Source organism: Mauremys mutica, chromosome 4, assembly GCF_020497125.1.
Source record: "Mauremys mutica isolate MM-2020 ecotype Southern chromosome 4, ASM2049712v1, whole genome shotgun sequence".
NCBI classification, from domain to species: domain Eukaryota; kingdom Metazoa; phylum Chordata; order Testudines; family Geoemydidae; genus Mauremys; species Mauremys mutica.
In genome coordinates, this window is record NC_059075.1 from 48,328,463 (window position 1) to 48,351,820 (window position 23,358).

At 41.2% G+C, this 23,358-nt stretch overlaps 1 protein-coding gene across 1 annotated transcript in view; it reads right to left on the minus strand.

Annotated features, from left to right (window-relative positions):
- The window catches only part of NPAS3 (neuronal PAS domain protein 3), an 836,061-nt gene that overhangs the window by 710,767 nt on the left and 101,936 nt on the right, over positions 1–23,358 (minus strand). Inside the window, exon 2 of the mRNA XM_045016654.1 lies at positions 23,343–23,358. This exon is cut by the window's right edge and continues 74 nt beyond it. Within this exon, the coding sequence (XP_044872589.1) occupies positions 23,343–23,358 (16 nt within the window). The remainder of the gene's footprint in view (positions 1–23,342) is intronic.

Sequence of the window (23,358 nt, forward strand, 5' to 3'; positions counted from 1 at the left end):
TGCCAATAAAGTCTCATTCTGTTTATTATTTGGGCTAGACCCCAAATCACTATTTTTAAATTAAAAAAACAAAAAGCTAAACAAGACCTTGGTAGTGTCAATTCTCCTGTTTAAGCAGGCCACTCAGCAGGCTGACATTCAGCTTCTGATCTGTATTTTTCAAAATATTTTCTGTTTACTGACAGAGGTTGCTATAAAAAATTTGTCTCAGTATCAAGCTGGTGATTGACAGTGGGGCCAGTGAGACTGCAGTTGGCTTAAGGAAGGGGAAGGAGCATTAGCTGTGCCACAGTGGCGAAGTAGTATCAGTTTATGAGCAGGGATGGAGAAAGAGATAAAAGCATGTTCAGGACATATTTCTGAGACAAAAGAATAAAAACACTAACGATGCAATAATGGGCATGACATTAAAAGGAAATTCTAGAACTGCAAAACAGATAAAAAGCAGGAAAAAGGTTAAAAAGATTCCATCCTCATTTTATAAAATGTTTTAGCAGCAATAGAAGCAAAAATTGATTTTCAGGATTTCATTGATTTTAAAATCTCTACATCTTCCATGTTACTAGAATATATGGGATCTAAACTGTGAAGCCACATGAGGCTTCACTTTTCCTGTCCATGTATCAACATGGTCCCAATTTCTAAACCAACGAAATGTTCTGTTTCAAAGAGTTTTATCCAATTCTAACCCTTGACTGGACAATCGGGTTTTTTAAAATCCTGATATATCCATCCAAAAAAAATAAGGGTACTTGCTAGTGCATAACTCCAAGCGGTCTGACCTGGGGGTCGCATTTGAGCACTGGTTTTTTTTTTTAAAAGCTAGCTATGTTAAGGAATGAGAAAGTCAGTTCCCCATGTAGGAGAACCCAACAAAAGGAAACAGCATAGAAGTCACACAGCAATGTTTTACTTATGGATGGGGAAAGGAGAACTGTATTAAATTAAGTGTTTTACTAAAGTATCCATATGTTCCAACTAAATCTTTAATATATAATCTGGCAGTAGCTGCTTGTAAACTGAGACTGACTATATCACTTTTATATAAATTTGCTAGATGACTGTAAAACTGTAGGGCCTAATTTTTCAGAAGCACTGAGCTCTCAAAATTCCAGCTGAAGTAAAAATTAGGCCCATAAAACTTGAGCGACACCAACAAATGCACAATAGAGCCCCCCCCCCCCCTTTGAATAATGAAATATATTAATAGACAAGTTTCCATATTTGGAAAATATAGTGTGTGAGAACACATTTCTCTGTGTGCGCGCACATACTGGCATGTATATACACCCATCCCATACAAGTAGTCATGAAATCCATGACCCATGTGGTAAGTTGCAGAGTTATGTGACAAATATATTTATCATTCTTCTTTGATTACTCTACCTGCCATTTATTCACTAATACATCTCCCCACACCTTATTCTAATATTTCAAATCCTTGAGCACTTTGAAAGAGCTGTGATTGTTTTAATAATTAACATCCAAGAGAAAAGTTTCCTCCAAATATTTAGTTCCCCGCCACCCCATCACATCTGTCTGAGGCAGAGTGGGAAGATTCACATGCGGGCCAATAACAGCTTTTCCAAACTTAAAAATATTGCCACTTTTAAATCAGTTATCTCACAGCCATCTAGGACTAGAAATGGGAATTTTACAATACTGGAAAGGGAAAGGTTTCCATCTTCCATCTTCCCCAGGACCCACTTCCAACCCTGGAAAAATCTTAGAGCATGTCTACACCAGAAAGGTAAGTCAACATATGTAATTACTGAGGTGGTTCATGTCCACACTACCCTCCTTCTGTCAATAGTGCACGTCCTCACCAGGAGTGTTTCCACCAAGTTAAGAGGGGCAGTGCTGGGGGCTGAAAGCCTGGGCTCTCGGCTCCACATGCAGCTTCCCGCTCCCAGAAGCCAAGCTGCCTGCCCCCCAGCTCATGGCTCCCTGTCCTCAGTAGCCAGGCTGCCCACTCCCCAGCTCTCAGTTCCCTGCTGACAGGAGCTTGGCTGCCCACCCCACAGCAGCCTGGCTAACTCCCGGGCTCTCGGCTCCCCATTCCGTTGCAACTGCCCAGCTCCCTGCTCCGAGCTGGGCTGCGCCCTGGGCTCCCCACCAGCAGCCCAGGAGCAGTCCAGAGCTTGCAGCTGGGAGCCCAGCTACAGAGGGGAGCAGAGAGCTCAGGGGGGCAGTCAGGCTCCCGGCAGCAGGGAGCGAGGAGCCAGGAGTCCCTGGGCAGTCCCTGCAGGGAGCCTCTGGGCAGCAACCCAGCTGGCAGCAGGGAGCCAGGCAGGCACAGCTTGGATTGGAGGAAGGAGGAAGGCTGGGAGTGAGGGGGCAGCCAGGTTTTGATGGAGGCGAGCACAGCCTGGCTGGGAGCTCAGAGCTCAGGATTTAGCTGGAGCCCCCCACCTGCCCCCATGACTTTATGTATGGAGCTGAGAAATTGACAAGAACAACAGCCAATGTAAGTAATGTAGTGTCACCCTAACTACACTGACATACGCCCTACACCTCTCATGGAGGTGGAGTTATTATGTTGGGGTAGTAGGGCACTTACATGGATGGGAGCAAGGTTGTAGTGCGTACACTGTCATAATTAGGTCAAAGTAAGTTGCCTTACATCGACCTAACTCTGTAGTATAGATCAAGCCTTAGACTTGAAAATCAACACACAGGTGTCAGGCCTTTACCTCTCCTGGGATACAATGCCTTAGTTTCCCCACTCTTGGACTGAGATTTAGGAACATCTAGAACATGAGGGTACATCCCTGACTATCTTGGCTAATAGACATTGATGGACCTACCCTCCATGAATTTATATAATTCTTTTTTGAACCCAGTTATACTTTTGGCCTTCAAAGCATCCCCTGGCAACAAGTTCCACAGGTTGACTGTGTGTTGTGTGAAGTAGTACTTCCTTTTATTTGTTTTAAACTTACTGCATATTCATTTCATTGGGTGACCCCGGTTCTTGTATTCACTTTTTCCACACCATTTATGATTTTATAGACCTCTACCAAATGCCCCCTCAGTCATCTCTTTTCCAAGCTGAAAAGTCCCAGTCTTTTTAATCTCTCCTCACATGGAAGCTATTCCATACCTTTAATAATTTGTGTTGCCCTTCTCCATCCCTTTTTCATTTCTAATGTATCTTAGTTAAGATGAGGCAACCAGAACTGCATGCAGTAATCAAGTTGTGGGCATATCATGGATTTATATAGTGGCATTATGATAGTTACTGTCTTATCTAATGGTTCTTAACATTCTGTTAGCTTTTTTAACTGCCACTGCACATTGAGCGGATGTTTTCAGAGAACTATCCACAGTGACTCTAATAAGCAATATACAAATGTCAACCCAGATGGAGTCCTACCCCAGAATGAATTTTAATATATTCCCCACAATCATCTCTTTCAGGCAAAAGTATGAGTATACAGTTGAGACTGACCTGAAAGTAAACAAGCTTAGAACCTGCTGGAACAACAAAGAAAGAAAATTCCAGAGCTGCAGGACCTCCACATGTTCTGGCTCCTGTCCCCAGACACTGAAACCCATGAACATTTAGCAAAAGTGCACCATCTAATCTGAATTTTCACAAGAGCACATAATCCAAGTGGTCTCATGGTTTTGATTTGGTTTACAGTACCGTATCTCCATCAGATGAATCCACAAACTAAATTTTACAGCAGCTCAGTAGCACTTTTTTATGGATGATTACCTGATGTTATAGCAAACCAATGCCACCGTTATCATCAATGCTGATGCATAGCCTGGATACAAGGCTGATATTATCCAAGTTTGTCTGCCACATAACTATCAGTAGTAATCAAGAAGTAATGCAACAACTCTAAAAGCTGCTACTACCCTTAGAAGCAAGCAAGCCTCTTGCTGTGATAATCATAACATGGTATCTTAGTTATGAGATTTATGCATTCCCTAGGGCAAGCAGCAAGCCATTATGCCTGACTAAGTCATGCTAGCTAGATTTTTTATTCCAGGCATCCTTGGAGTTTTGGGGAGGTGGCGAAATCTGAGAATATCAAGCAAAAGTCTTTGTTTACACCGTTTGGTTTTATAACTCAAACATCTTGAATTTAGTATGGGTTGCATTGTCATGCTTAATCAGGAAAATCACACCATCTTGTAGATTTCTAAGAAGGGCAAAGTGAAATATGTAAAGCAACTCAGAAGATTAGGTTTCTAACCATTAATTCAACTATACAACAAGAATGTCTCATACGACAGACATTTAATTATATTATGAAAAAGAGGATTGATTTTTAAATGCAATGCAGCTCTTTGGGCCTCTTTATCCCAATAAGTATTTCATACATTCTTCCTAAGGACCCTGGAACAACTAATGTTTCTTCAATTTTTCAGAGTGGAAGCCTCATTGTGGTAGACTTTGAAATCAACTGACATAAAGGACCAAAATCAATCTCTCTTTTTCCCCAGACCTAAGTCAATAACCTAGATATTGAATGTTAAGTATTTTGTCTATTTCATATCTCTCTTAAACAACAACCACCATTTCACTTCAGAGAACAAGTCTGCTAATCTTGAATGCTTCTGTTAGAATGATACCATGACAAAAAAGGACAATGAGGCAGGTAAATCCCTTGGGACAATGAAAATACAACCCTACAAAGCAACAGTACTTCCCATTCTACTGTATAGTAATGGAACCTGAGACCCAATGATTATGTGTAAAAGGGTGAAACCTGATTATATTTCTATGGCTCTATACATTCAGTAAGCTCCAGACAGAAAGCGTGTTATGTGTTCTTCTATGGTTTTCATCATCATTTTTAAATACATGATATCACAATGTTACTGAACACTGTGTTAACCCCAAATTCAACATCCAGTCAGCAGAGGACTTCATAACCTGCAGAGTACAGGAAAGGGAAGTATGTACCGCTTCATGTCTGAGGAGTTCAGGTTCAGGAGGAAGCTTGGGGACGAGGGAGAACAGGAGCAGCCTGGGAGCTATCTGTGGGAGAAGGTCAGATAGGCAGCCGGTGGTGAGCTGGAAAGTCCGAGAGCTGGCAGGGGACAGCAGGAGCCAGAGCAGAAGGACACCAGGCTACTGACTACAGGCCAATGTAAAACGTGAAGGGTTATGAGGTGTGTGAGGGAAAAAAAATTATTGGCCCACCTTCTATTGGTGAGAGGGACAAGCTTTTTACCTTACATATAGGTCATCTTCAGCTCTTCTTCAGCTCTGTGTAACCTCGAAAGTTTCTCTCTCTCTCTCACCAGCAGAAGGTGGGCCAATAAAAGATATTACTTCATCTACCCTATCTCTCTAATATTCTGGGACCAACACAGCAACAACAACACTGCATGTAACAAATTATAATGACAGTTACCTTTACGCCCATGTACTAACTTGCCCTGAGGGGCTCTGTTAGAAACTTGCTTTGTTTGTTTACTGTAACCCATTAAAGAAATTGTGACTTGAGTATTTGAATGTTTTATTCCTGGCAGTCTTATTAAAAGAACTCTCAGTTACACAAAGGTGCAAGTGTTTCTGGGAACATGCTTCAGCCTGAAGGACTAGCATTCGGAATGCCTAAAACACTTGCCTCTGAGCTTGTGGTATACCCAGCGTACTACCAAAAATCTTGGGGACTAGTCTATCACCAAACCCATAACACTCATAGTGAGTAGGGTTTGTTACACCATTTGCCTTTGTCATAAACAGACAGTTAAGGGTTAATGCCTCTTTTACCTGTAAAGGGTTAAGAAGTTCACCTAGCCTAGCTGACACCTGACCAGAGGAACCAATGGGGGGACAGGATGTTTCAAAAGGAAGGAGGGAAGTTCCCTTTGTCTTGGTCAGTTTCAGTTTCAGCTGGAGTGAAAAAGATCAAGGAACCAGCCTCTTATCAGAGTAGTAAGTTTTAGAAAAGAATAAATAGGTTTATGTTTATTTTCCTTTGTGACTTTGTCTTTGTGCAATTAGAGGAATAATCAGTTTGGGAATTCTTTTGTGTACTAAGTTTTGCCCAGGGGAACATCCTCTGTGTTTTGAATCTGTTGTCTGTGAGAGTAGCTGGTATGCTAATCTCTCCCAGAGGTTTTTTTCTTTTACCTTTCTTTTCTTTAATTAAAAAGTCTTAAAAATAAGAACCTGATTGATTTTTCCTTGTGTTAGAATCCAAGGGGATTGGATCTGGACTCACCAGGAATTGGTGGGGGAAAGGAGGGGGGATGGTTAAATTCTCCTTGTGTTAAGATCCAAGGGGTTGGATCGGTGTTCACTCAGGAAATTAGTGAAGAAGTCTCTCAAGACTACCAGGGAAGGGAGTTAGTACTTGGGAGTGGTGGCAGCAAAACCAGATCTAAGCTGGTAATTCAGTTTAGGGGTTCACATGCAGGTCCTCATATCTGTACTCTAAAGTCCAGAGTGGGGGTGAAACCCATGACAGACTTGCTCTGAAGCTTGACGATCTCTGTATGTCTTTCCCTACTCTAGGAATTCCACATATAAATCACTCATAAAAAACACATAAAAAGGCATAATGGGTGAAATTCATCACAGTGAATGTGAGTCCACACCACTGAGGCTCTCTTGAGCCACTGACCAGAGGGTGTAGATTAGTTAATGTGAATATACAGGAGGGACTCCACACCAGAGCCGTCCCTGGGATATGGCAAATCGGGGCGACTGCCCCGGGCCCTGCACTTTGATAAAATTACAAGAAGGCAGACGGGGAGGTGAGGCGGGAGGGTGAGCAGGGTGAGGAGGCAAACAGGGAGGCGAGCAGCAGGCAGGCAGGGTGAGGAGGAGCCCCCCTACCAGAACCTCCCTCTCCCCCCAGTGCCTGCTGCAGATCAGATGTTTCATGGCATCAGGAGGCACTGGGCAGGAGGGGAGAGGAGTGAGGGGGCAGAATGCTCGGGAGAGGGGGTCGAACTGGGTGGGGACAGAAAGAGGCTGGGGAGGAAGAGGCAGGGCGGAGGTGGGAAGAAGCAGGGCAGGGGTGGGACCTTAGGGGAAGGGGTGGAGTGGGGACGGGGCCTGGGCAGAGCTGGGGGAGCACCCCCCGGCAGATTAGAAACTCACCGCCTACGTCCCAGGCCCCGCACCCTGGTAGGGACGGCCCTGCTCCACACCATCAAGCCAGCATGGAGAGGAATGTTGGATACCAGCTGGTGAAGGCTGTGTTTATGCAGATCAAGTGGCCTAAAAACTCCACAAAAGGTGTTGATGGGCAGCAGCTGTTATTTTCATCTGTGGTGGGGGCTGTGCTGCAGTGCAATAGCCAGCCTATGGACAGGAGGATTAATTTTAACCCACTCACCCACTGTCCAGTGCCTCGCAAAGTCCATTTCATTGACATATGTGCAGAAACAGGTGAATTTCACCCTTAATTCATTCAGCTAAAAAGAGGTTATAAACAGGAACTAATTCCCTAATATATCATATTTACTGTAAATGGCAAGCACCTCTCTAATAAACGCTGCATGATACAGCACTTCCGACTGCTCTGCACCACAATCTGCAACCTGAGAGATGGCGCAGACCTATTGTCATTTCTTGAAACACTGAGTTCACAAAATTCAGTGAAACGGTGATGGCAAAAGGTATCGAATCTTACCAATCTCTCGTAGTACAACAAACTGGGAAAGATTAATTTTGAAAACATCATGTCTTCCCTCACTGTTGACCAGATTTTTCCCTTTGGTTTATCTGTTTTCAGAAGATATGGGGAAGTTCTATATATTAATGCAGCATTCTTTTTTGACAATGTGTGAATTTATCACTATTTCATTACACTCATCACAGATACAATTATGGTTCATCTTCCTATCCCAAAATTTCATTAAAAGAATCATATTTGCTTTCTTCTTTAATTTGCCAAAGTTGTGTAATTGTACAATTTTAAGTTGGTGAACACGGTCTTCTCCCAGTTAAGATTTAAAATAGAACTTGTGTTTCCTGTATCCCAATTTGAAAAGATGCAGAATTTGCTTAATTCTTATTTTTCTCAATCTGAGCACTCTCTCTCTTATAGGGAAAACTTAAATTACTCCAAATGAAGACTTGCTTTAAGCTGAGGAAGACTGTTACTATTGTAAAAAAAGCAGTTATCTAAAAGAAACAGTCAGAATTTTCCTTATATCATATGTTTAGTGATATCTGTCAGGCTGTGTGTGGAACAAAATCTGTATCACTTTTAATCATGGCAAAGCTGAAAAGAGTTACATTAGTAAACAAGAGGGTGTTAACGTAAACCCTAAATATACAGGACTCAATTGTGCTCTCAATGAGGGTAAGCCATATGAAGGGACGTGAGAAAGTCAATGACTGAATAGAATAATCTTTAAGGGAACAATACTTTCTGGATATTGGAGGAAATCTCAACCCATTTAAAAGGGTGTAGCAAACACTGCTCCCAACTGTAACCAACCCACAGGGTTAGGGGTGGAGAGGTTAGGGCTATGCCTCTCCCCATGACCTGCTATAACCTTGTGAAGCCAAGTCTTTAAAGCAGGCATCACTAGTCTGTTCCAAGCCATTGTGTACAACAGCGCTGAAAGATGGATTATGCCTAGTCCCAGCATGCTATGCAGAAGAGCTCTTTATCCCCTCTAGTGTACCTGATCAGACAGATAAATCAATGATCTGGAAGAAAACAAAACCCCTGCTGGTACAATTTGCAGATGACACAAAACTGATGAAGTGGTAAACAATGATATGGACAGGTCACTTCTACAGAGCAATCTAGATTTCATGGTAAACTGGGCTCGCTTGAATAACATATTAATACATCTAAATTCAAGATCATACATATAGGAACCAAGGACACAGGTTACACTTATAGGATGGGGGATTTTATTTTGGAGTAGTGACTCGGGAAAGGACTTTGGAGTTATGATGGGCCAGGACCATCTTTTTGTTTTGTACAGGTCCAGCACAACGGCATCCCAGTCCACGATTGGGGTCTCAGTACTAAAGCAATACTTATAATAAATAATAATACCATTGTATAAGGCATTGGTGAGATCATTACAGGAACTGTGTCCAGTTCTTGCATCCACATTTCAAAATGGATGCTGACAAACTAAAAAGGGTTCAGAAAAGATCTACAAGAATGATCTGAGGCCTGGGAAACACGCTTTACAGCGAGAAGCTAAAGTAGCTTAATCTACTTAGCTTACCAAAGAAAAGATTAAGAAGTAACTTGACCATGGTCTACAAGTACCTACATGGGGAAAAGCTATTCCGATAATAAAGGGCTCTTTTATCTAGCAGACAAAGGCATAACAACATCCAATGGATAGACACTGAAGTTAAACAAATTCAGACTAGAAATAAGGGGCACATTTTTAACAGTGAGGGCAACTAACTATATGAGCAATTTACCTTGCGATGTGTTGGATTGACCATCACTTGAACTCTTTAAATCAAGATTTTCTTTCTAAAATATATGCCGTTATTCAACCAGAAGTTATGGACTTGATGCCAGAATTATTTGTTGAAATACTACTGTTTGTGTTATGCAGGTCAGACTAGATGATCATGATGGCCCTTCTGGCCTTAAAATCTATGAATATGAACCTACAAAAGTATTTAGCTTGTGAGGATGTTTTCAGGATCACCAACCACAAGTTACCTTACGAACCTACCAAAAGAGACAACCACTGCTTGCTGTAGTAGACAAAACTACTGCTAACTCCAGATTTCAGATCCAGGGCACTGATTTATTTCAGCATAGGTACAAAGTGCCACACCCCAGTGAACAGTTGAGATACATCTGGCCAATGATCTGGTTGAATATACACAGACAAACAAACAAAGATAAATACTTAAGTCTCCATACACTCTTTTATACCCAAGCTGACACCCTACATTCTATCAACACCGCTCTTTTCTGATTCAATTTATTACATAGTAATGATTAACAATATCTATGACCAAATATAAGATTCTGCATCACACACTCAGTTATACAAGCATATTGATTGATTAGCAATAACAAAACTATCAATGTTAATATTTGACAGCAATTTTGGGAACTTTCCTTGTTTATCCTGATTATATTTTGCTGCATCACTGGGATGTTTCATTGTAACATCATCCTTGTCCTGTACCCAAACCAGGGACAATTCAAGTGTTCAATAACAGGATACCAAGTAAAACACAAATGTTGTTTTGCACTCCTTCCCAAAAAAAGCTTTTTCAAAGATGTGATGAACCAAACTAAACTAGGCCTACATTTACATTAGTAATTATATATATATAAGCAGCTATATAATCAAATAATATATGATACATATGTATATAAATGAGCCATTAAATACATGATAAAATACACTTAGGCCCTTACCATTTTACATGAGGTAAATTTACTTGATCTTTGTTTCACCAACTTACATAGCTCATTCAGTACAGCACTTCTCTCTCCCTTGTATAATACAGTTTAACTTTGGGCACCAAAAAATAACAGCATATATACCTCTTCTAAATCAGTGGGTAGATATACAGGTCTCTAACCTTCAAGAGCATGCCTAAAAAAGTAAAAGGTAGCTGTATTACTCTTAATTTGACCTTTACTTATGTGCTCAAGTTCCCACAGTTCTCATACATATTTTACTGCAGGTATTTTGCCAACTACTTTTATAAAAAAATATTAGGTGCTAGTTTCAATCACGTAATGAAAATTACACTTTAGTGAAGCCAATTAATTTGTTTTCTTGCTCAATTATGTTGTCCATACCTGATATTTTTGTTCCCGTTAGTACTAATATTTCTTGATTTTGTAAGAATGGTAGTTATTGAAAGGGGAGGGGCAAAGTGAAACCTTGCCAAGCACATAGAATCATAGAATCTCAGGGTTGGAAGGGACCTCAGGAGGTCATCTAGTCCAACCCCCTGCTCAAAGCAGGACCAAACCCAACTAAATCATCCCAGCCAGGGCTTTGTCAAGCCTGACCTTAAAAACCTCCAAGGAAGGAGATTCCACTACCTCCCTAGGTAACCCATTCCAGTTCTTCACCACCCTACTAGTGAAAAAGTTTTTCCTAATATCCAGCCTAAACCTCCCCCTCTGCAACTTGAGACCATTACTCCTTGTTCTGTCATCTTCTACCACTGAGAACAGTCTAGATCCATCCTCTTTGGAACCCCCTTTCAGGTAGTTGAAAGCAGCTATCAAATCCCCCCTCATTCTTCTCTTCTGCAGACTAAACAATCCCAGTTCCCTCAGCCTCTCCTCATAAGTCATGTGCTCCAGCCCCCTAATCATTTTTGTTGCCCTCCGCTGGACTCTCTCCAATTTATCCACATCCTTCTTGTAGTGTGGGGCCCAAAACTGGACACAGTACTCCAAATGAGGCCTCACCAGTGCTGAGTAGAGGGGAATGATCACATCCCTCGATCTGCTGGAAATGCCCCTACTTATACAACCCAAAATGCCATTAGCCTTCTTGGCAACAAGGGCACACTGTTGACTCATATTCAGCTTTTCGTCCACCGTAACCCCTAGGTCCTTTTCTGCAGAACTGCTGCCCAGCCATTCGGTCCCTAGTCTGTAGCAGTGCATGGGATTCTTCCGTCCTAAGTGCAGGACTCTGCACTTGTCCTTGTTGAACCTCATCATATTTCTTTTGGCCCAATCCTCTAATTTGTCTAGGTCCCTCTGTATCCTAGCCCTACCCTCCAGCGTATCAATCACTCCTCCCAGTTTAGTGTCATCTGCAAACTTGCTAAGGGTGCAGTCCACACCATCCTCCAGATCGTTAATGAAGATATTGAACAAAACCGGCCCCAGCACTGACCCTTGGGGCACTCCACTTGATACCGGCTGCCAACTAGACATGGAACCATTGATCACTACCCGTTGAGCCCGACCATCTAGCCAGTTTTCTATCCACCTTACCGTCCATTCATCCAGCCCATACTTCTTTAACTTGCTGGCAAGAATACTGTGGGAGACTGTATCAAAAGCTTTGCTAAAGTCCAGAAATAGTACATCCACTGCTTTCCCCTCATCCACAGAGCCGGTTATCTCGTCATAGAAGGCAATTAGGTTAGTCAGGCATGACTTGCCCTTGGTGAGAGCAGCTCAGTCACAAACAAATGAATTGACCTTTCCATCTTAGAAAACAGGAACATGAACCTATAGGAAACATTTATGAAGTGGAAATGGAATGTGAGAACAATTTAGGCAGAATACCAGGAAACATTTCCTAACACAGAATCATCAGACTGGGTGTGGTCCATCTAAACGTGTTTCAGATAATTTCCACAGCAAAAGATAACTGCTAAGTAGGTCAACTGACTAATGCCAAATTCATTTTAAGATTAACTCAAGGTAGATATTACAACGAGGTACTGTCGAGTTTAAAGAAACTTCAAAATTTCTTACTGAACCGCAAGTCATATTGGATCCTGTATTGAAATACAGAACAATCTGCCCAGAGTCAGACAGATCTGTGCACACTTATTATTCAGAAAAATATATATTTTCTTATTCTCCATTATGCTAAGGTCCACTGATCTATTACAGTAGGATTTTAATAACAGCATGCATTCAGGGAAGGAGATAATTATAATATAATGTATAAACAGATACTGCCTCCGTTCTCTGTTATCAAGGGATTGCACGTTGGAGCATCACTCTCCCAAATGCTGCATCAGCCAAGCATTGGAAGTACAACTTGGATAACTGAATATGGGCAAACGTATGACCATCTGGTTGCCAATTATTCTGAAATGGTAGACTTGTAGGCTTACTTCCCGTATGGCACTGGGTAGTATAGCATGAAGAGGACTATTTATTTGCATTGCTTCCAGCTTAATATTCTTCTAGGAGAGGAAAAATTAATGGAGAGGAGATATGCAGACTTTCTTCAAATTCATACAATGGGAGAGCATAAGGGACCAGACTCAGGTACCAGAGAGGGTCTCAAAATCTGAAGTGGAAGAGAAAAGACATCTAATGTTGAGGAGACATGGTCCTCCCCTTGCGTGCTGTATGAGGGATGGCTGATGGCTACTTGCTCTTCAGTATGGAGACCCTGATGACCCTGCCAAGGCCTTCCTACAGGAATTCCAAAACATGGAATACTGAAGCTGATATTAGAGAAACATTGTGGACTTTATTGCTCTCATGTACCTCACATAGGAGAATGTTTTTCTTGAGGCTACAAATGATACTTTCAGAATATCTTAGAATCATAGAATCACAGAATATCAGGGTTGGAGGTCATCTAGTCCAACCCCCTGCTCAAAGCAGGACCAATTCCCAACTAAATCATCCCAGCCAGGGCTTTGTCAAGCCTGATCTTAAAAACCTCTAAGGAAGGAGATTCCACCACCTCCCTAGGTAACCCATTCCAGTGTTTCACCACTCTCTGAGTGAAAAAGTTTTTCCTAATATCCAACCTATATTTTTTCAGGTGACTCTCAATTGCCAGGCAACTGCGTTTAACCTGTCTGGCTCCTGATGTAAAACTGGACCTTGAAAAAAAAAGATTCCTCTCAGCATTGGTGAAGCAAGGAAGGTCTCACTGTTGCGATTAGTAGCTCAAATGGTACTCAGTGAAGCACCATTTGGGACTCCTAATGTTTTCTGCTTTTTGAGCTTCTGAATTGCCCTCAGTAGGAAATGGAAAGCAAGGAATATCGAACTTGTGTCCAGTTCTGAGCCAGGGCATCTGTTACTTTGACCCTTGACTCACTCACAGGGAAAACAGATGACTACCTTGAGAATGAAGGCAAATGAAGACGAACAAGACCAACCCTGGGGAACCAAAGTCCATGTCAGGGGTCTAACCTGCAGGAGAAGCCCCCACTCAACTTGCCAAATCTTTCTCCTGCTGAGTCACTCTGCGGTGTGGCATTTAAAATTGCTTTCAATGTAGAGGTGGTGGACAGACAGCAGGATCTTTCTGCCCAGGACAACTGCATTTGCAGCTTCCTGTGGAAGGATGGAAGCCTGTTTCCACATATGAAATTATATTAATTAATAGCAAATCTGTTCTAAAATGTCCCAAAGGGAAACTGCACCTTATTGGATCACTTTGAGCTCCAGACATCCATATTGTGCATCCTGAGGACCAAGCCCCCAGGACTGGTTCTTATCCCTGAGTGGGTGATGCAACCTTCTAGGCTGCCATGAGCCATAATGGCTACTCTCAGAAGCTTGCATAGTGGAAAAATTCTGTCTTTCATTCCTCAGTCATCTGACGTCAGGTGAGACACAAGACTGTACTGAAGATGTGAAAGGAAGATCCAAAGGCCTCATGAGAGCCCAGGGCAGTGGAAAAAATTATATGTGGCACCATCACTTAGAAATGAAATGAGAGGAAAGGATGGCCAAAAAATCTGTGCTATAAATGCTGTGATCCCCCAAGGTAAAGTATATGCTCCTCCTTTGAGACCCTATAAATGAGGATATGGAGAAGGTATCCTTCTGATCTACAGGGAATAAGAAAATCCCGTATATTGATTGAATGGATGTGGCCTTCTCCATTTTGGACTTGATCTCTACTGAGAACATACTGAGGAATTCTAAGTCAAGCACCACTCTGTTTCCACCAGGTTTCTTTCTGACCAGGAACAGGATGAAGCAAAGGGCCTAGATCTATTATCTCATTCCACAAAAGGTATCAGTAATCCCAGTGCCTGTCCCAATGCTTCCCTGGTTTGGATGATGATGGGAATTTACATGAATCTATACTTCAGGAACTGGAGTAAGTCTACTGAATAACCCCTTTCAATGACCTCCAAAAATGACTTGTCTGAACAGGAGAGCAACTAGCAATCTGCATAATGGAGAAGATGGCTGCTCATTTGGAGTGCCAGTCCAGATTAGGCTAGAGCACTGCAGACTGCTTTAAGTTTCCACTAGAGAGTTGTCTCTAACCCCACCTCCCCCTGAAGGGTTCTCTTTCCAGTTGAATATCCTGACTGAAAACCCAGAGAGGGTGTTTGGCCCTGATATAAGGTTTCTAGTTTCTCCTATATTCTCTGGCAAGGATCACAGACTTCCTACATTTACCTGGTAATTCTGCTATTCCCTTGTCCATCAGCTCCCCCAGTAGTTCTCTGGCAACATCCACTCAATGTGCAGCGGCAATCAAAAAAGTGAACAGAATGTTGGGAATCATTAAGAAAGGGATAGATAATAAGACAGAAAATATCATATTGCCTCTATATAAATCCATGGTATCCACATCTTGAATACTGCATGCAGATGTGGCCGCCCCATCTCAAAAAAGATATATACTGGAATTGGAAAAGGTACAGAAAAGGACAACAAAAATGATTAGGGGTATGGAATAGCTTCCATATGAGGAGAGATTAATAATACTGGGACTTTTCAGCTTGAAAAAGAGATGATTAAGGGGGATATGACAGAGGTCTATAAAATCATGATGGGTGTGCAAAAAGTAAATAAGGAAGTGTTATTTACTCCTTTTTATAACACAAGGACTAGGGGTCACCAAGTGAAATTAATAGGCAGCAAGTTTAAAACAAACAAAAGCAAGTATTTTTTCACATAACATACAGTCAGCTTCTGGAAATCTTTGCCAGAGGATGTTGTGAAGCCCAAGACTGTAACAGGGTTCAAAAAAGAACTCGATAAGTTCATGGACGATAGGTCCATTAATGGTTATTAGCCAGGATGGGCAGGGATGGTGTACCCAGCCTCTGTGTGCCAGAAGCTCGGAATGGGCAAGGGGATAGATCACTTGATAATTGCCTGTTCTGTTCATTCCCTCGGAAGCACCTGGCATTGGCCACGGTTGGAACACAGGATACTGGGCTAGACAGATAATTGGTCTGACCCATTATGGCTGTTCTTATGTTCTTTCCCTGTCCTTTGGAGGCATTCTAATAGTGCTTCCCCTTAGAAGGGAGGGAACTATTACTATCTCTCCATTACTCCTTTTGTTTCCCATTTTGTACTGGGGTGAGGATGACGTATTAGTAAGGACCCAAGCAGCCTAGCGCTGGATATGCTCTGGCTCTTGTGAGGTAGGTTAGGCACTTTTGCTCCCCACCTAGAGAGTTAGGAGGAGTTTATCAAAGGTTGCTATTTGCACTGCACTCTGTGACACGAAGAGGAGAAGAGAGGAACCCTAAACTGGAGGGATTTCCTGTGAAGGACCTGTGAGAAAGAAAATCTCCTCCATCTGTATACTCTGAGGTGAGCGTCAAGGAATCAGACCAATAGCCGGGTATTCTTTCTAGGTTTATTCACTATCCTGCACTCTGAGAGGATGAGCAGCGGTACCAAACACAGATTTATCTGCCATGTTGTGCTCCATGAAGATGAGCAGTGATATAAGATGCTGCTGTTCTGCCCTACAGCACTCTGTGAAGATGAGCAGGGCTACCAGAGATTTTTTTGGCAATCTGATGTTGCCTAAGGGCTTTTGTATTCAGGGGAGAGAAGCAGAGGATACTTTGACCCATGCTGGCTGCCTCCAAAAGTCCTATATCCCTGTCTTCTTCCTATCTTTGACTGCCATGCAGTACTCCATGAAGGTGAGCCAGGGCACAAGCCCCCAGAGTTTTAGGCAAATAGAAAAGAGGGATTCTCACATGACAAAGAAGGATGATTCTGGAAGTGAACTGAGGTTTCTTTTGGGTTTAATTGTCATTTCCTACTTTGCAACAGGAAGAATCTGGAACTAACTAACCAGCTGTGGAGATAGCCAGTTTTTGTTCTGAGTCTTTAGGAACTGAGCCAAGCCCACACCCTTTCCTACCAGTGACTGACAGGTCTGGTTATACCTCGAAAGCTGTAGGCAGGCCATCTGTAACAAGACTGTGGATCTTAGTATGACAGAAATGTAAATTATCTCCTTGGCTCCTACAATACAAATGTCCACATTCTTTGAGCGACCTTTCCTAGGATCCAACAACACCGAGTCCAACCATGATCCTAGAATACTTGTGGATGCAAGAACAGATGCCATTACATTAAGAGTCAGTAAGGCTCTTTAAAAAAGTTGTTTTTAGTTACCTGGGTCATATCAGAATTGGGCAGCTATTTGTGCCCACACCCATAAAAGGATTGCCTCCCTCACCCCAAACCTCTTACCAGTCTGCTCTGCAGCATGGGAAGGCATTATTCTCCTGCCATCACAATTTTTTGGTGGGAAAACTAAAAATTAATCTTTGGGTGCGTCTCTGACACTCTTTTCTTCCTAGCTGACCTCCAAGAGAGATCCCTCAGAAAGAGCTTGGTAAGCTTAGAGCATGGTTTCCTGTTTTCCAACCTAAACTCTCCTTCACTTAGTTTTCCCTTATAACAGTAGCCACACTTCAGAACCTGAACTAAAGAATGTTACCACAGCATTTCCTCAACTAATTATGTGGAACACTGCAAATATCGCAGTTTTATAGATTCTGAGGCCAGAAGGGACCATTGTGAATACCTAGTCTGACCTCCTGTATTAGAAAGGCCATAAAATTCACCCCCAAAATGCCTTTTGAACTACAGCATATATTTTTTTTAAAAACGTCCAAATTTGATTCAAAACATTTCCATTGAAAGAAAATTCACAACCTTTGGTAAATTGTTCAAATGGTTAATCACTTGATGATTACCTGTTCTGTTCCTTCCCTCTGAAGCACCTGGCACTGCCCACTGTCAGAAGACAGGATACTGGGCTAGATGGACCTTTGGTCTGACTCAGTAGGGCTGTTCTTATGTTCTAATTACCCTCACTGTTAAAAATGTACACCTTATTTCCAGTCTGAATTTGTCTAGCTTCAACTTCCAGCCACGGGATCATGTTATACCTTTCTCTGCTAGACTAAAGACCCCATTATCAAATATTTGTTCCCTACATATTTAGTTGCAGAGGCAAAACTGTAAAGTTTTGAATAACTACTACATGTTTAGTTCTTTCAAACCTCCATCGAATATGAAAACAAACTCCATGATCACTTTCTAATTTTATTTTAGCGTGCCTGCAAAACATGAACTTTTGGCAGACAGCAGGGAAATATGGGTATTTTGCAGTGGCTTTGAAGATGAGGTATTCCCCTTAATCCCTAGTGGAATTTCCAATAACATTAATTGGAGTAATATGCACAGGGGTCATAGGCAGGATACAACAGTCACTATTCTAAATATTTAAAGTTTTGCCTATGTAAATAGTGTTACGGTGGTACTTAACATCTTTCTTAATACTATTAATTGCAGTACTTGTAAAGACTTTAATAACGATCACTGCAACTCCTCTCCGAAATCTGTCCTGCAACATCCTTTTTGCAAAATCATTTTGCACATATCACCTCACATCTTTAAATACAATGTCACAAATTGTTACTTTTGTCAAAGTTAGGCACAAGACACCAGTAAAAGAAAAGTGTGGGTAAAAAGGACAGTCAGTAGTTCACACACACTAGTACTGGATTTACGTTAGAAAAGGTTATTCTGCATATTCACTATACACAGATCTCTTACACAAGTAATCCCTTGAACCATAGACACTCAGTGTTATGCACTGGGACTTTAGTAAATGTAATCACATGCATTGTCCAATAGGGCTACAACCCTTTTCAATAAACTCTCACAATAAATCTTGGACTACTTAAGGCTCTCGGTATTGTGTGTCTTTATGGAAAATTATTTCTTTTAGGTTCATGGTACATAGGGTTGCCAGGAGTCCGGTTTTCGACCAGAACGCCTGGGCGAAAATGGATCCTGGTAGCTCTGGTCAGCATCACTGTTAGAAGTCCAGTCAGCAGTGTAGTGGGGCTAAGACAGGCTCCTTGTCTGCTCTGGCTCCGCATAGTTCCAAGAAGCGACTGGCATGTCCCTGTGGCTCCTACAATCAGGGAAGCTCCACACGCTGTCCCCGCAGCTCCCATTGGCTGGGAACAGCACAGAGCTGCCTGGACATACCTCCGCATGAGGGCCAGACATGCCAGCCACTTCCGGCTGCAGTGTGGAGCCAGAGCAGGCAGGGAGCGTGCCTTAGCCCAGCTGTGCCACTGACCATGAGCCGCCTCAGGTAAGTGCTGCCCGGCTGGAGCCCAAACCCCCTCCTGCACCCAAACCCTCTGCCGCAGTTCGGAACCCCCTCCTGCACCCCAGCCCCCTCCCAGAGCCTGCACCTCACATCCCAATGCCCTACCCCAGCCCTGAGCCCCCTTCTGAATCCATAATCCCTCATCCCTGGCCCCACCAGAGCCCACACCCCTTCCTGCACCCCAATCCTTGCCCCAGCTCTGTGGCCCCCTCCTGCAACTTAAACCTCTCATCTCTGGCCCCACTTCAGAGCCCACACCTCCAGCCAGAGCCCTCACCCCCTCCTTCACCCCAATTCCCTGCCCTAGCATGGAGCCCCCTCCCAAACCCTGAATTCCTCATTTCTGGCCCTACCGCAGAGCCTGCATTCCCCAGCCAGAGCCCTCACCCCCTCCTGCACCCTACCCCCCTGCCCCAGCCCAGTGAAAGTGAGTGAGAGCGAGCGAGGGAGGGAGGGTGGATGGAGTGAGTGGGGACGGGGCCTCGGAGAAGGGGCAGAGGCAGGGCAGGGGAGTTCGGTTTTGTGAGATTAGAAAGTTGGCAACCCTAATGGTACAGGGTAAACCCCAGAGCACAGGACCTCATTATATTTTTTTTCCACATTTAGGGGACGGGAAAATTCTATTTACATTAGTAAGTCTCCAAATGCCACTCTGGTTCCTGTCCTGTCCTATTCTGTATTGGCCCTTAGTACTCTTGTAGTTTTAAGCAACACTGCTTGGTGACAAGCCTGCAGAACCTACAATAGTAAGTACTGCTGTCATCAGAAGTAAATCAGAGTGACTACTGTGTAGCTATTCCGGTTAAACAGCATGTAGAGAGTGATGGCCTTGACTCCTCACACATCCAGTGTACTTCCCAAAATCCTTTTTTTCCTGAATGCTAAAATGGTGACAGCTGCATAAGGGATGGGCCAACCCTGTGTTACCCAATATAGGTTCTGAAGTAGTCATTACTCCACCAGTGAGTGGACTCTTGCTCACTGAAAGTTCTGCACAAGTGGCATAACTCTTTGTGATATGAAAGGTGCACAGGATCAGGGTCATAGAAAGTAATCACACTATCAGAGTGTAACTGAAATTTAGCAAAAAAAGTAAACAAGCAAGTATGACAATGGAAAGATTTATAAATGTTTATGGCAGAACATTTTAATAGCGCTCTATAAATATCCAAATTCTACCTCTCATAAAATGTATGCCTGCATAGTACCAGAAGTTCAAATTTGGCTTATAGCATTTTTTTTAAATAATTGGAGATATACCTATCTCCTAGAACTGGAAGGGACCTTGAAATGTCATTGAGTCCAGCCCCCTGCCTTCACTAGCAGGACCAAGTACTGATTTTTGCCCCAGATTGCTAAGTGGCCCCCTCAAGGATTGAACTCACAATGCTGGGTTTAGCAGACCAATGCTCAAACCACTGAGCTATCCCTCCCCGCATTCAAATCTAAACTTTTGTCATTTTTACTGGAAGGTTTTCTATAGTTGTAGTTAAACTTTAATGTCAGTGGAAACACATTACCATAGGATCTGAAGAAAGAATTTCCAATAACATCAACAATGAAAAAGATATAAATTACAGCACACAGCAATTAAATATGCTGTATATGCACTATCCTCAACAGTATCACAACTCCAAAGAACCAAAGAAAAAATTCTATCAATGTTAGAGGAAAGTCAAAACTTGCTACATAACTTCTATAGAGAGAAATATATTACATTCTTCCCCAGAAGCCTATGCTTATTATGTGACATTAATAGCGTGATAATGTTTATTAGAATTCAGATAAGCAACATCAGCTATATTAAATTAAATAATTATAATAAGGCTTAGCAGAATTCAAATTATATTTTTGATAATTTTGAAGGATAACATCAATTTTATTTTTAAACATTTTGGGGATTTTATTGATCTAAATTTTCACAATTGCACAAAATTATGGGTTTTAAACATTTTTTCTATTTTTAGCTATTTACATTTTCACAGTTGTGGGAAATTATTCTGGGGTCAAACAATAATTATTTAATGATAGCAGTCATTGAGATTTAAAAATTAAAGATTTATAACACTTAAACACACAAATTATCAACAATGCATGTCAAAATACAAATATCCTTAAATCAAACTCTAATAATTTCTCAAGCAGCAGTTTTCTTACCTTACTAATCTGTAAATTTATATTATCAAGGGAAATATTTTTCTGATAGTTTGTGTGTAAATGGCTACATCAATGCTTATCAACATTAACTGATAAAAATCTAATCCTTTCAAGACTAATTATAATATTGATTGTTGCATCAAACTTAAAATTTTGAGACTATTTTGCCAATATTTGTCTGTATTTAATACAGAATCAAGACACTTTTCTTGCTGTCATGTCTGCTATGTACTGCAACTTTGCTGACTGTAAACGATATCTATTATTAAAAACTATGCCTATCAGAGTATTCGTAAGCGTTTTGAATTAAGCCATCATTGTGCTTGCAACCCCCACCAAAGCTGGCCAGACTACTATCCACTACCTTGTGCCAAGGGTTGTAGCTCCACAGCCACAGTTTCCAGAGTCATGAAGTCAGTTTTACAAACTGACATGAACCGTTGATGGCAAATCTAATATTATGCTTAAAGAAATCATTAAGCATTTATAGTTACTAAACTGGTGTATAACAAATAAAACTACTGCTCAAAGATAAGTACAGTACATCCATCTAAAGTCATCTTTCCAAACAGAATGCTTATGCTTCTTCAAATTCTTCCAAGAGACGGACTACACTATATAGCAGGAGTAGTCAATAGGCAGACCACAGGCCAAATCCGGACCGTCAGACACTTTTAAATGAACCCCAAAATCTTTTTATTTAGTTGTTATCATTATTGATTTTTAGTATTATAATAATAATGGACCTTGTCAAAAAATAATTGATTACCCCTCGTATACAGTGTCATATCTGGATGGATGGCATATAAAATTATCACAGATTAAAATCTATCTACAGAATGATCAATAAATCAATGTAAACCATAAATAAAAAGGAAATAATTTAACTCTAAAAACAGAAAAATGGAAGATGATGAGATGACTCAACAGTAAGTCAGACTACCATCGTGGCTCAACAAGTGAACACACACTTTGGAAATCTTTGGCTCAATCTTGATTTCTCTTTATGTTCTAATATCGCAAACTTTCATTCTTCTTTATATTCTTCTCTTACAAACCTTAATTCTATTCTTCATCCACTTTTACTACTGTGGTGGTTTCCCCAGTTACTAAATTAATTCATTAAATTGAAACAAGCTATAGAATAATTGGAGGGAAATATGAACTGAAGAAACACAACAAATATTGCTTTCTTGCCAAAGAAATCTCTAGCTACAATGTAAACACTATTTGTTCCAGAAATTAATTTCTATTGCGCCAATTGTAGTATTTTCTTTATCTCCTTGTAGATAACTGATTTAATATGTCACAAAACAGGAATAGAGTTAGAATATAAAAATTAAACATTAAGGAAATTCAATAAAAATAATCAGAAAAGTGTAATGCATTTGCAAAATTTTAACACAAAATCATCTATAATATAGTTATAAAATGTCATCTCTCTCAATTCTTACTGGAAATGGATTATTGAATCTAATCATGAAAGATTATAATTCTTACTATATTCAAAAAGAAACTCTGCGGACTGTAAAAGTAATAAAAGTCAAATCATGTTACATTTGCTTGCCCATATTAATAGACCTCTACAGTACTTTCATCAGAAGGACTAGTAACATTTGGTAGCTAGTCACAAATGCAGGTACCATTAAGCAATAGACAAAGGCAACCGACAAACCAAGAGGACAACTCCAATTTAACAGTCCTGTAAGGTACATACTAATTAGCTGCAAAGCTATGAAATCTTAGCTAGCATGTTAAATCTGCTACATGACAGTATAATTTGACTTCTTAAAGGATTATGCAAATTACAACTCATCATTCCATTACACGACTGAAAAAAGTGACAGCTAATTTATACATAACACACCTTTCAAATCCCTAAGATGTGAAACACCTGTGCAATATACTTTGCCTAGATTTTGTACTGTATAAGTGCTTGTTTATTGCAATATACAGAAGAGATTTAATAAAGTCATAGGATTTTTTAATCTGCTTTTTAACTTTTAGAGCACAATTCCAAAGAATTAAACAACAATGTTCTGTCCCTATTTTAGTGGTTTTTCATTTAAATAGAAGTATAAGGTTTCAATACATGTTTAATTTCTGATAGCGGGAGAGCACGAGCACTAATGCACGAGCCAGAGGTAAGACTCACACAGATTTCAACATACTTCTGGTAGGTAGATT